Genomic DNA, 15,098 nt, shown 5'->3' on the forward strand with positions numbered 1-15,098 from the left:
TTTGTTTGACGTGTCGTTTCGCCCTCTCCTGCTTTTCCGTGTTTTTGTTGCTCATTTCTCATTTGTTCATCTTGACGCTTATTTTCCATGACACAAATGAGGTAAATAGTTCGTTTTTTACAGTGCGTGGTTGTAAGCCCGGCGCCGGGTTGTTCTGAATTATCTTGGTCCGTTCATAGTTATCTTTTATTGATTTTGTGTGCTTTTGGTTTTGTATTGCTCGGTTCTCGCTTAGAGCGCAAGCAGGCTGTTGGTTTCACTAACTGACGCTGATTTCTGATCTTTAGGTTGTCATATGAGTGGTTCATCCTCACGTGCTTTTCCGTGGTTTGTTGGTCATTGTTCTTTTAGATAGCCACTTCACTCTTCACCAGAACAAGTAAGATATTTCACGCCCTGCGCGTGTTCGGCTTGGTTTTTGTGGGCGCGTTTTCTGAAGTGTAATTCTTTGATGGCCGTCATCAAAAAAAAAAAAAAAAATCAGTTCGCCTTGTGTGATATAGGTGCGCATAAACGTTGGCATTTCGTACTTGTAGGCATGTGAATTTTTTGTTGTTGTTTTTTTTGTTTTCTGTTTGCTTACAGCATCATTGTGCCTTTTCTCGTCGTAGTTTATCTTGTTCATCTGTGTAATGGTTGATATAGGCTGGTTTGGTGCATACAAAAAGGCCGGTTGAAGTGCAAATAAACTCAATTGTAAGTCGGCGCTCCGTCTCTGTTCTATGTGTCTCCTGTCTTCGTCCAAGTCGCGCTGCATGTATCCGAGCATGTACCAACTCGCCCAAGTCAAAGTGTTATAGCTGTATAGTACCTTCACAGCTTCGTTGGTACCAAGGACCGACGCACCACTGGCGTATTGCTGCCCGTTTCTCGCAAGACGGTCTGGCCGATGATCGTGCAAGTGCTCCGGCTTCGCATCGGCTCATGGTCCCCTTTAGCGGGAGATGGTGTAATTTTTGTTAGTTTTGTTTCGAGCCTGGCGGCACGGATGTCACCGCCCCGTTATAAAGGGGACGTTCATAGCATACATTCGTCCAAGAGCACTGCGAGAGGCAAGTGTGAAAGATAAAAGGCGCGTTCATGTCGCCTATGTAATGTGTAAAAAAAAAGTTTGGCGGCGGCAGCTCAGTGTGCTAAACGCCCGCCAGCCATCGTCGCGGACCGGGAGGTGATGGGTTCGATTCCCGTTAATGGAACTTTTTCTTATAGTTTTTTCCTTTGCCATCTGATGGTGTTCATTTTGCTGTCGTACTTCCGTGATGGAAATACGTCATGATTAAGTCTTGGTGGACCCCGGCATAAAACACTTTCGTGTTAAAAACCCCGAGAATTCGCTATTTGAACCCAATTCCAGGATCTGTAGAAGAGTATGCACATCTTGGTCACTTACCAACAGGGGAGCCTACTTATAGAAAGGAAATTAACCGAAGAATGTGGACGGCCTCGAACACGTGTGCTAGACATTCCCACTTATGAATGGTATCTTACCGCTGTCCCTGAAGCGGAAAATGTACAACCACTGCATTTTACCAGTACTAACATATTGTTACGACGGATGAAATGAAATGGGAGGAGCGTGATTGCGGGTCCGTAACCAGTCCGGTTCGCCCAGTCCAAGCGCCGGCTCCGCTGCTCTTCCTCTTCTTCTTCTGCGTTCCGCACACTGGCGCATTTCCGTTGCAAGATGAAGCAGAAACTCTGCGAATAACAAAGAAACTCGAGGCCAAGTTAATAAATACACAGCGTGCGATGGAACGGAAATGCATAGGGGTAACATTAAGAGGTGGGAAGATGGATCAGAGAACAAACAGGGGTAGTCGATATCCTATAGAACATCGGCTACCGCTGTAGGATATCTGCTAAGTTGACCTTAAGTGAAGGAAATGGACTTGGGCAAGTCAGGCAATTCGAAGGACAGAAAACCGATGGTTACTTAAAGTAACGGAATGTGTACCAAGGGATGGGAGACGTAGCCGAGGACAGCAGATGGTTAGGTGCACGTGTTGAAATTATGAAATGTGTGGGTGGGAAATTTAAATAGGCTGGCGCAGGACAGGGCGAATCGGAGACCATTGCTGAGTGCCTTCGTCTTGTGGTCAACGTAAAATAGGCTCTTTATGGAGATGAAAGCAAAATGCACCGAACATCTTATATGTTTCACGGCACTACAGCAGCTGAGCAAAAAAAAAAAAAAAAATCAGGGCAGGTCCTTGTCCGGAATGTCAAAAAGGGCCCGTTCAGAGATGAAGCATGGTGAACGCAGAACTACCACCCACTTTCGAGCCCCGTGCACCGCATCGGCGACGGGGAGCATATACTAATCCCCCGTTCTGTCGCAGCTATCCTGGGAGCTGGGCAGGCTGGCGCAGCGCGAGAACGAGTTCAAGGAGATCTACCTGGAGCTGAGCAATCAGTGCAAGAAGTATTCGTGCGAGCTGCTTGACCTGTGTCGCAGCAGCGAGGAGGTGATCGCCGTGCTCAACAAGCGCACCCGTCCTGAGCTGCTCGACGACTCGGACGACGAAGTCTCCGCCGAGGACTACTGCAATTCCCAGATGGTGTCTGAGGGCCTAACGCTGTCGCGGCTCAAGATGGCGCTCAAGTACGACCAGAAGCAGTTCGTGGCCCACCCAAACTGTCAGCAGCTGCTCACGTCCATCTGGTACCAGGGGCTGCCCGTGTGGCGGCGCCGTAACGCCCTGAGCAAAACGTGCCTCTGCGCTGGCCTCATCATGCTGCTGCCGGTGATCGCGTGCTATTACCTCGCCTTCCCACGGTCCCGCTTCAGCCGCGTGGTGCGATCGCCCTTCATGAAGTTCATCTACCACAGCGCCTCCTTCGGATGTTTCCTGCTGCTGCTCATCCTCGCGTCGACGGGAACCGACCGCGCACGCCAGAACATCCGGGGCCCCGCCCCTTCGCCCGTCGAGTGGCTCATCCTGTTCTGGGTCACCGGCATGGTGTGGGCCGAATGCAAGCAGCTCTGGGAGGAGGGCCTCAAGGCGTACGTCTGCCAATGGTGGAACTGGCTCGACTTCATCATGCTCTCGCTCTACTTGACCACCGGCTCGCTGCGCGCTGTCGCCTACTTCCAGGTGTGTGCCTCATGTTGTCACCTGAGTTCGGAATGATTACTCGGTGAGAAATGGTCTGTCCTTAGCGGGCAGCCTGTTCTGCCAATACTAGCAATGAAAGGTCATGAAAGTTTCCTTTATAATGGCGGTGCTTTGCACTGACACACTCCACGACACCGATTTTACAGATGAGACGTGTACGCTTGCGCGTGAAACACCTACAGTGCTTTCGTGTTGCGCATCGCACAAGCGGTGCTTTGCCACGGGCCGAGCAGGTGCCGCCATGCAAATGTAGCGCTGTCTTCAGAGTCTGTCGCCCTGAGCAAAAACGGGTACAATCACACAGGACGTCTTCGCGAGTATTACATGCGGAGCACATCCGACTGTCTATTCTTAAACTTGAAGTATAGTTCGCGTGCGTAACGCCGAGTCTTATCCGGCAAACGCCCGTTTCATCTCGCCTGCTCAATCGTCGTGGCACATAAAAGCTACAACTGTTTATTTGTATCACGCCATAAGGATCGCTGCAGATTCCAAGCAAAAGCAGACACTAGAGTCACTGTATCTTGTCTTGAAAAGGAAATGTCACTTTTCTCAGATGCAGTGTCACGTGCTGCTCAGAACGAAGATCGCCTTCTATATCGCAGAGAGCTGGCAGCCACTGCAATAATACGCAAGGAACAAAATGCCTATTTTGTTCCTTGCGTTTCTATCGTGCCACTTCAATATATGAGCACGAATTAGAGGTTAAGAAGGGCTTTTATAGTGTTTTTATAGTGCCTAAAATGCGTATTTTTGGGGTTTGTGCCTAAATGCCTATAAGTGCCTATAAATGCCTATTTTCAAAAACGGCACCTGTATGACCGGATTTTAGGCAAATGCCTATTTTGTTCCTTGCGTTCCTATTGTGCCACTTTGATATATGAGCATGAATGAGAGGTTAAGAAGGGCTTTTATAGTGCCTAAAAATGCCTATTTTTGGGGTTTGTGCCTAAATGCCTATAAGTGCCTATAAATGCCTATTTTCAAAAACGACACCTAGCACTACTTAACCTAAAATTTCGCTTTTGAGTGCAGTTTGAGACCGTTATTCATGTTACCAGACAATATTGAACTTTCGAAACTCTATGGGGTTCAACGTAGCACTCTAGTTTAATCAACTTCCGGCAAACAACCGCTAGCAGCAGTGAAATAGGACGCGCTAGCCACCATACGCCGCCGCGCTGACATGGCGCGAGTGATTGGAGGAGGCTGAGGAGAGGAAAAGACGCTATTTCCGCAATCCTGAATAGAAGCCCATCTCGGCGTCTGCAGAGGGAAATAAAGATGGGAAGAAGAAAGGAGGAGAGTGGCGTCTATTGCCGAGGACGCGGCGGGTGGCTTGTACAGCCGGTTGTCCAGTCCAGTGTCCCCGAGGGAGTCAAGAACTGCCTTAAGACCTGGGTGTGGCGGTATCCGCGATGCGCAGTGCCTATAGGGGCGCCACTGAAAGCCGCGTAGCGGCGGCCGTTGGAACCGCAAGCGGGTCGCGTAGCAGACGCCTCCTTTCACTGCAAGCATGGCGGAAGTGCGCGCGTGCGATTTGCCGTTTGTGCGCGTCCCAAATTACTTTTGCGGCGATAGTGTGTGCAAAGGAGCCGCTAGTGGACATGTGTCCGATGTCACAGCTGTGTGCGATGACAATAGGGAGTTTTCAAATAGGGGCCCCAAAGCCCTTTGCGTGTGCTCGCTTTCGGTCAAGCAGGAGCTAAGAGCTTTCGAATAGGGTCTGCGGCGCTTTGGACACTCCCCCAATTCCAGGACACTCTAGTCTTGGCCAAAAGCCGTCGCTTCAATGGGGGCCGTCATGTTTGCTTGACGCAAAGCGTTAGGGGCAGGCTTTGGGGCTCCCGATAAATTCGAGAAATAGCGTCCCCAACGCAAAACCCAAACGCTGTTTGGGTCTTGTGCATGCGCAGTGGCCTCGACGCTATTTCTTTGGGGCCCCAAAACGATTGGGGCCCCTATTCGAAAACTCCCTATTGTCACCATACGCGCCAAGTATTTGACACAGAGAAGCGTCAACAAGCTTCTCTACGAAGTGGAGCTCACCGTAAGTACACAACTTTCTTTATAACGTCCCGATCACTAATGCCTGCATACGTTCACGCATGAACCAACGTTTTTTCTCGACACAGTAGCTTCGTTTATGTGCCATGTGTTTATATAGTGGATTTTAAGGGAGCGCTGTCGCACCAGCGCATGGATTTCACAGGTGCAGCTACGCGAAGGGTCAGCGTTGGTAAAACTTTGGAACTAGCATGATAAACTTGCGATAAACTGCAGCACGATAAATAAAGCAAATGAGCGTTGAGGCGAGCGCGCAGCGAACATTCAGCACCGATGATCGCATTCCAGTGCCACCAATAGCTAGAATGCAGCCGATTTCGTGCAGCACACGTGTGATTCCACGGCGCTTTTGTAAAGGAGCCGTCACCTGCCCCACATTCTCTGGCATTGCGCTTCGCGCCATTTGTTTTTCAAGAGAGCCTAGGCATCGCGTCTTATCAGTAATAACAACCTCATGTGCATTGTAGCGTCTACAATGCAGGCGAGGCGACCAAGTGTAAACGTAGTAGCTTTCGCTGAAGACTTAGCGGCATAAATGAAAAAATAAAAACACGGTAATCGTTCTAACACTGCCGTAAACAAAGCGCGATTGCTTACCTTCTGCGTCGGACAGCCGCAATCCACCGCTGCCGTCGCTCTCGCTCATGAACTAGCACCGGAAACTTGTAAAAGTGCGTTCCTGGCGAGTTTTTGTATTTGTTTGAGTAGCCGATGGCGCAGCAGTTATTTTCAGACATTGCTGAAGCCCGACAGAGTTGTTAAATCACGATGAAAAACACATCCATCCGTTCACTCGCGTACACGCTTGCGGGAACACTGTTCGCCCGAACCCACAGACGGTTCTGAGCCGTGGCGGCAGATGGCGTCGTCGGCGCTTTGCGCATCGCCTATACAGGGAACACTAGGTCCTTCTGAGCAGCCGCGGGAAGAACACGCGAAATCGTGGACTGCCATCAAAGGAAAGGAGAGCGTAGGTCAGCAAAAAAAATTGATGTGCACGCGGCATTTGTTTTGTTTGTAATTTACTTCTTAAAGGGCCCCTCACGAGGTTACATAAGAAATTGTAGTTAGACACTCGAAGTTGTTGCGTGCCCAATGAAGAGCGTTGTACAATGTCAACGGAAATGTACACAGCTGGGAGGTCTTGGGGGATGATGCTCCCGCCTAACTCCGGTGACCTCTCCCCAACTCGAACTCATCAGAATGTACCGGAGTATATACGTTCATTCACCGCCGTTCTGCTCCCGCGGGCGATGGAGGGAGGGAAAGGGCGCCCATTCCCTGTCTATACTCCGGTGTTCATTCCGCAAATACTCCGGCGCATCGCTCAGCGGCTTTCATTGGCTGCTGGAGGACCAGCCTCACCGGGCGGCCGTTCCCCAGAAACCATTGTTAAACATCTTCTCTTTCGCCCGAACCGTCGCGGGGTCTCTGACCGACACTTGCCTTCCCACGGTAGAGGTTAGGTTATTGGGACTGTGTTCTGGGAACGGGATGATGACCCCCCCCCCCTTTGCTGGACTGGACGGTGCAGCTAACAAGAGGGAGAGAGGGTGGCCGGCGTGGTGGGAGTCGGCGGCCGAGAGGAGTGCAGAGAGACTTTCAAGTAACGATAGATGAAGGATCCTTTTTTAGGTCTCTAACAGTTGTAAATATGTAAATAAACTTCATAGTACAGGCCAAGCCACCCGAATCGAAGTGCAGCGAGGATTGTGCGAAGCCTTCGGCCGCGTTCGGAAAAAGGTAATCGTTCCGTGCACCTTGTGGACATTAGAAAGCGACTACAAGCGTCAAAAAAGGTTGTCATCTTGTCGACAGCAGCAGGTTGCGGTAACCCTAATCGTGTGATGGTGCCGTGCAGGTGTTGCGGAATGGGCGCCTCCATTCCATTTCAGGGAATTGGAACTTGCCGCAATTCCGTTCCTTTCAATTCCTCGGAATGAAAAAACTCAGCCCATTCTCACTCCAGGAATGGCCGGGCAGTTCAATTCCATTCCTGTAATTCCTCAACGTAGGAAGGTATCTTGATAGTTTTATCGAGTTAAGAATGAACGCCCCATAAGGCTGATAGGCATCAGATGCATTAAGAACTGCAAAAGTACACGTTATTAAGGTCGAGGGATAGTAGCTTGGTGACATATCTCGTGCAGTGCAACCACCCTACTAATTCCCGTAGGGGCAGTTCTCCCGCTACCTATACTATTTGCCTGGTTAGCATGTTTCAACAAATCGTGATGCTTTAATATTGTTTAAAGGGACACTAAAGGCAAATATTAAGTCGACGTTCATTGTTGCAAAAGCATTGCAGAAACCTCGTAGGGCTTGTTTCGTGCCAAGGAAATGCTTATTTTGAAATAAAATCATGTTTTAGTGGTCCGCACGGCGTTGGCGCACTTCAAATCACCCGCCTGAACGGACCTTCTGACGTAGCAGCTGCCGTGCCAAATGTTGCCCGCCTTTACTGCCCGGCCGCCGAAGTCACGGTTTCTTGCGCAACAGCGGCCATCAACCTTGCCAAGACGCAGCCACGGGCCACAGAGCTTAGCTTAGCCAGGCAGCAGCAGAAGTAGACTATCGACAGGGCGAAAATAGCAAGAGCCAAGCACACGCCGCAGTACGCGATACCGAAGCTACCACCGAGACGCGAAGCTCGGCGAAAACGGAACTTTTGAACCACTCGCGCCGTTCCCCATGGTAGCGCCAAGAGGTTCCTTTTACGGCGAAGCTGTGATGAGATCACAACAAGGGCCGTTTTTTGGCGCCGTAGTTGTCCGCCGCCGCCGGTGTCCGTAACCAATATCGCTCGAAATAAGAAAAAAAAAAACGAAATAAGAAAAAAATTCCAAGATGGAACGAGGTTCGAACCTGGGCCCTCTGCGTGGGAGCCCAGTATTCTACCTCAGAGCCATGCCGGTGCTTGAAAGTGCTTTGCAAAAAGACCGTATACAGGCTTCACGTCGAGAAGGAACCACATTAACATGTGTAATGTAGCGTGGTAGAATAGTAAAATAACAACCGAGCGTCACGCAAGGCGAATTCTGTAACAGGCGTCACACAATGCGAATTGCGCAACGAGTGGGTTGTTGAATGCTTCCAACCCATTACAAAGGGCTCTGCCATAATTCTTCATCGTCATAAGCCACAGCATCAACAAAGTGCACATAATGCCTTACAGGTGTTTAGCAGGTACCACGGTTCTCCGCAGAATGAAAAAAAAATTGCATAGTGGCTGCTTCCCTACTTCACAAAAATTATGATGCTTTTATAGCGCAGTGGGTTCCTCGCAAGTGCACTTCTATTGTTTACGAAGGAAGCCAATAAGGCTCCCATGATCCGTTTCCTCAAGGTCTCAATAAAGTTAATTCCCTCTCTCTATCTCTTTCTCACGTTAGCGTATGTTATAGAGCGTGGTGGGAGAGTGAAATAACGACCCGCCGCCACACAATGTGAATTACGAAACTAATGGGTCCTTTAAAGCTTCTAACCCATTACAAAAGGTTCAGCCATAATTCCTCATCGTCATCAGCCGTCGATTCAAGAAACTGCACATAATGCCTTACAGATGGTACCTCGCTTCTCCTCAGAATGACGAGTGATGTCGTGGTGGGTGCTTTCCAACTTCACAAAAATTATGATTTGTTGCGTAGTGGGTACGTTGCTAGTGTACTTGTATTAGTAGCCACAAGATAGTTTACAACGGGCTCTAGAAATTCCGCTCTTCCAGCTTTCGCTGTGACTGTGCTGCGCTTTCCGCGCAGGCCTGGCGTTTTTTTTCCCATGAATCAAACAGAAACGAACAAGCAGCATTTTATTACGCCTTGTGATGCAATGAAGGTTCTTCTTTCATTGCAACTAGTTGATTAGTAGTGGTTAATTGTACTCGGGACTCTTTGACAGTAATCGGGATCATTTCCAAAATGTCCCACACGTGGCGCACATCGTGTCCTACATTTACTTTAATTTCTCGATTACTATAGCACTGCTGTTGATATTAATGACGTTTTCGACGTTCTCACACATTGACCTTTCACTCTCACATAAATTGTTATTTGCCTTTATTGTCCCTATGAGATTAAATGCGTTAATGCTAAAATGACAACATAGCGTATTTTTATGCTGACAAAAGTAGTGTTCAAGAGGACTAAGCAGTTTTGCCACGCGTCTGGAGCGGTCATGAATCTGGAGAAAACTTAGATTCAGTTAATAGGAACAAAACCCTCTGGATGAGGGCTGTATGAGGTTAGACGGCGCGCAAGCTGGTATTCACCTCGAGGCCGACCACTGGAAACGCCGGCGCCACCGTCGGCGTGACGTGCTTGGCAGGATGACGTGGTCTCAGCGGCCGCGTCGGCTGCTTGTGGCGCACTGCCGCGTGCTTTGAAAGCGAGTTTCAAGTCCCACATGCTCTGCGGTGTGTTCAAATTCGGAAGTTTTCTCTCATTTTCTACTCAACTGAAACCATTGTAATAGAGTGGCTGCCTCCGAAGGCGACGAACATGGGACTCTACCGCTCGTTGCCGCAGTGCCGCGCTCGCAACGGAGCCCAGTGTCAGCCTGCACCGGTAACCGCGGGACAAGAAACAGCGTGAAGCATGGGTTGTAAAGCTAAGAACCGGCATGTAGCCATCGGCTACGAGTCTTGTGTGCAACGAGCACTTCCGCGACGAAGACTTTCGTTACTGCGTCGGGCCTGCGATGTCCGGTGAGTAGCAGACAGCGCGCACTGAGACGATGGCTCGCGCGCGCTTCCCGCCGGCAAATGATGCTTATCTGCCACAGGATGGCAAAAGCGCTACCTTTCACCACCTGCGATGCCATCTCAGAACCCTCCGTGCGACCTCTTGATCGTCGGCCCCGTGCTCAGCGTCCACAAAATCCGCTGCAGATGCGCAAGTCATTGTTTAGATACGTTGAATTAAAAAATGCACAGGCTCCCTTATGCATTCGCTAAAGATGACTAGAAGGCGAAAGACATCTTGTTCTTGTCAGCCGATGTACTGATTCTCCCACGCCCCCCTCCAAAAGCGTTCTGCACCTAACGCGGTTTTGCACGGCGTCCGTGATCGATCACGGAGGCAATGCAAAGCGACCGTGACGTGAGAATACGTAATCATGTGAGGTCACGTCATAATGACGGTACATATTTTGGCGATCTGTGACGTCATGACGTCATGATGACGTCATATGGTGACACCATCACGTGACGATTATTTTTTGCATCACTCGTGCTAACGCCGCCGACGGGCAACCTTCCCATTTGATGAGGCATCTCGGGCTTTCACCTTCATAAGCTACATAAGTTTTGCATTGCCTCCGTGGTCGGCCCACCGATATCGGAGGCTATGCAAAGGGACCCTGTCGTGTGAATACGTCATCATGTGACATCACGTTATGTCACGTCATGGTGATGTCATAATGAAGTTACAAATTTAAGAGATCTGTGACGTCATGATTACGTCATGTGGTGATGTCATCACGTGACGATTATTTTTTGCGTCACTCGTCTTGACGCCGCCGACGGTCAACCTTCCCCTTTGAAGAGGCATCTAAGGCTTTCGCCTTCATAAGTTACGCGACGTTTGCTGGTGCACTAGCGAGAGAGTCAAATGCTGCGGCTGTGTGCTGCATTTATGTTGGCAATATCATTTTTTTCAGTCGAGCTTGCGTTCCCCTGACGCAAACACAATGTGCTAAAAAGCCAAAATTTATTTGTAGGAAAGAGGATTACTTTTAATCCTCTTTTAATCTACGCGTTATTCGAAGGTCGCAGGTTCGGTCCCTGCCGGCGGCAAGTTATCTTTTCGTCCACTTTACTTTCTTCACATTTATATCCCGAATATTACAAATAACACCCCCTATACTTTCCTTGGCATTATTGTCTGTTAATTCTCATTAAAATTTATTTGTGCCACTCTAAACTCACGTTGGGCCTCATCCAACCCCATGTATTTTTTTGGAGCCTCATTTATTGACGTGGGAAAGATGCCACCCTGTTGGCGTTAGACCCGACACTGCTGCCAAAATTGCTGGGGTACTCGCCAAATAATTACTATCCTGTTTTGCGGCTGCTGGTTGCTGCAATAACTTCTACTTTATTCACCGCGGTTTCAAGTTCATGTGGGTCCTAGTTCACAGCCGACGTTTGCAAAACAAGTCCGGCAAACGTTACTGTATTTTCTTTCTTTTCCTAGGCGTCGCATGCTACTACATGCTCGGTCTCGTAGACTAGTTCTTCTTCCACCAGCAATCTCGAAGTGGTGAAGCTTTGGTCTATGAATTTGTTGATGACAGAGAGCGGCAAGTTCACTGGAATGCAAAGGGAACGATAATTAAGGAGCATTAAAAAAAGGCGTCGCATTTGCTCACGTTTTGTGTGAGCACCAAACGAAACGAATGCACTGAATAAAGAAACAGAAGCAGCGGCATTTGCCAGCTGAGAAGACCGATCAATACGCAGTGCGAGACAACTTGTCAAATGACATTGAAACGTACCCGAAATTAGACCAAAAAAGAGAAAAAGAAACACTGAATGGTCGGAACGGCACATCACAAAGTTGTCATGCGCACCGAAGCCGCAGTTGTAACGAAATTGTTTTTGAACTGCTCTGATAGCGTCCGCGCAACAGTAGTTGTTTGTGTACTCACAAATTCTCATATTTTGCGGCCTGAAGTTCACAACGGGGTGCCAAAACGCGCTCGTAGCAAAAGCGAAACCATCAGTACGAACATACATGCAGACGCTCATATATGCAGACGCTCATACATGCAGAGTCACCGTCAGTCGTCGCGAACCCGTGCGATCGCTGGCTTGAGGCTTCTTTCTGTTATGCTCCGTTTGATTATACAGGCAGTCTACTCTAACGAGATATTTCACATAGTTTGCACTCAGCGAGTGACTACCTTTCACGCAAGACGCCGGTTGAGGGGTCTCCAACGCGCTGACAGCGTGATGCAGGTGCTCGGTTTTCTGAAAAGAGATAGCGACTGTATACTGTCTTGTGCTTTCAGTTCGTCGAAAATGAATATTTTGACAGTGAAGAACACAGTTTCTTTCGAAAGTACTTACAGAAATGCCCTGGAGGGCTTCCGCGAGGTGTTTTTGTAGAGCGCCGACAGCAAGACCTGTGGGGAGCGCGCCGGCGGTATCCTACCCAGCACGCAATCGAGGCGCGTCCGATAGAGTGCGACTGCGTAACTCCTCGCGGTCAATACGAAAGCTTGCAGTGAACACGAGCATCGCTCCAGCGTCAATACGCATGACAACTTAGAGAAGCGATTTTTCGAATATGCGTTCGAGTCGCCGACGGCGACAGAAGCAAAAACAAAGTGAAGGTTGGGGAGACGGCAGGCACCGAGGGAAAAAAATTACAAAGCGTAACGGGGGCCCGGGTATGCCGCCGCCGTAGTTGCGCATGACGGATACCAACGGCATAGAACCGCGGTTACGCGATGAATAGAGACAAACTTCGGACCAACACGTTATAAGGACAAAATTGTAGTAGGCGCTTTGCTTATAAATGTACCGTGCTTGTAATTAGCAAAGCCATTTTAAAAATACTGCTTTATTTTTAAATTCGAGGCTCGGACTTACTAATGTTTGAAGTTTGAAAAACAGCGCGTAGGACGAAAACATGCTCGATTTTCGCAAAAAGGCGTAATTCAATTCCAATTCCATTCCGGGCAATGCTTAATTTCGAGAGAGAGAACAACTTTATGAAATGCCTGCAGAGATGATGAGGCTCCCTCCACGCAGGGAGGACGAGCTTTCATCGCGACGCGGCCATTACGTCAGTCTCGTGCGTTGTTTTCATTCCCATTTCATTCCTCCAAGCGTTGCCCCCATTCCATTCCCATTACATTCCGGGGTCGCAAAAATGTGGAATGATTCTGCAGTCATTCCAATTCCGGAGTGAGCAGGCTGCCCAACGCAGCTTGGGGGCCCAGCGTCTTGGGTCTCCAATTCTCAAACTCTCTATTGTGATCTTGCCAGTGACGAACAAGCGGACGGTCGCGGGTGCTGCGCCAACGGGGTGAGTGAGCGCTTGTTGAATTATCTGCGTCATTTCTGTCGAAAAGTGCTAAAATTGGGCATTGTTATGTTGACAACCAAACAGGTTACCAAGACTAGGTTAGCATTAGAGCATGGCAGTAAAAAATCCAGCGGAAATTTCGAAAACGCTTGGAATGGTAGCGCTATGTCCACTATAGTGGACACGGACTAGATGAAGACACACGGACACACAGACGGAAGCGCTTCCGTCTGTGTAACTTTAAACACAGCCCTGTAATATTTGGAGCGCGGAGTGATCCTAGAGATATGCATTAATGAAAAACATCATAGTTGTGAGTTAATTCAATAAATATCTGGTCAACAGATATTTTTGGTGTGGTTAGTATAAATAAAGGGTCATTTTTGTCCGCTTTCGATATTAATAAACGCCAGGTCGAGGTCTATAATTACGCGTAAATAATCTTGACCTTTCGTGTAAACTGAACTGATAGAACATGAAAAACTGAAATAAGTGTTATTTTTTTTTATAAATTTAGCGAATTGAGCGAGAGAAAGGTGTTTGGTACGGATTTTTAGAACGGCCGAGATGGTAACGTTCGCCGACGGCATCCACAGACCTATATAGCAGATTATCTATCTGTGACAGAGCAATCAGTGTCCATGTGACGGCGTGTTCTATAGTTGGCGTCGATGTGTTCGAGAGCAAAGCACGTGAACGGCGGTCCAGGCGTCTTTCTCTTGAACCCCGGCACTGTTGTGTCCAGGGAGGGAACTGCTATGGAGGCCTCGTCAAAATCGACGGCTTTTCATGCGTCAGAGGGAGTAACATCCGCACCTCAGAAGTGCTGAGCGGTGGCGTTGCCACAAATACATTCAATACATTCATATATATATATATATATATATACTTTGGGTATGAAGATCGATGGGTCCGGTCCGATAGATGAGTGAGAAGAAGGACTCACGTACGAAATGTAGTTTTATTAAAGTTTCGGCTGGTGGGCCAGCCTTCGTCAGAATGAATGTACTGCCTGTGACAGACACTATTTATAAGTGTGTAACACAATCAAACGTGCTTAGGTGCAACACAAGAGCATATATATATATATATATATATATATATATATATATATATATATATATATTGTGAAGAAGACGCGTCGCCGGTCAGCAGTATCGCCAACGCTCGCCTCGCGCTGCTGGTCGCTGGCATCTTTCTGGACGGTGCTTTGTCCCGACTCGCTGTGTTTGTTCAGAGCGTCACCACAGGAACACACCGCCAATAAACCTCTTCTCAATTGGTGGAGGGTGCTGAGGGTCCCCGTCAACTGAACCTGGAGCTGCGAAGCAGAACACTTCCGCCCGTCATGACAACGAACGTCGACCAATCGGCCCCGTCCGCCCTGTCCGGCAGCGGCAACGGAGTTCCTCGGCTGAGGGACCCCAAGGTTTTCAGCGGTGCTGATGAGACCGACGTAGAGGACTAGTTCACTAACTACGAACTGGTGAGCGCGCACAACAAGTGGGATGACGCCGACAAGTTAACCCATGTCGGGTTTTACCTCACTGACGTTGCCGAAATGTGGTATCACAACCACAAAAGCGCCATCCCGACATGGTCGGTATTCAAGACGTCTTTCGCTGAAATGTTTGGCCGACCCGCTGTCCGCGAATTTCGCGCCGAACAACGTTTGCGCACTCGAGCACAGAAGACGTCCGAAACGTTCACGAGTTACATTGAAGACATCATCGATCTTTGTAACCGTGTCAACGCCGCCATGCCCGAGACTGAGGAGATTCAGCACATCTTCAAAGGGATCGACTATGGCGCATTTCAGATGCTCCTGGCCAGGAATCCTCGCACCATTTCGGAAGTCGTCACCTTATGTCAAAATTATGACGAG

At 48.9% G+C, this 15,098-nt stretch overlaps 1 protein-coding gene across 1 annotated transcript in view; it reads left to right on the plus strand.

Annotated features, from left to right (window-relative positions):
- LOC119381054 (transient-receptor-potential-like protein) overlaps window positions 1–15,098 on the plus strand; it is a 182,341-nt gene that overhangs the window by 54,557 nt on the left and 112,686 nt on the right. The window contains exon 4 of the mRNA XM_049412203.1: window positions 2,340–3,095. Coding sequence (XP_049268160.1) covers window positions 2,340–3,095 — 756 coding nt within the window. The remainder of the gene's footprint in view (window positions 1–2,339; window positions 3,096–15,098) is intronic.

This window comes from Rhipicephalus sanguineus, chromosome 2, assembly GCF_013339695.2.
Source record: "Rhipicephalus sanguineus isolate Rsan-2018 chromosome 2, BIME_Rsan_1.4, whole genome shotgun sequence".
NCBI lineage: Eukaryota > Metazoa > Arthropoda > Arachnida > Ixodida > Ixodidae > Rhipicephalus > Rhipicephalus sanguineus.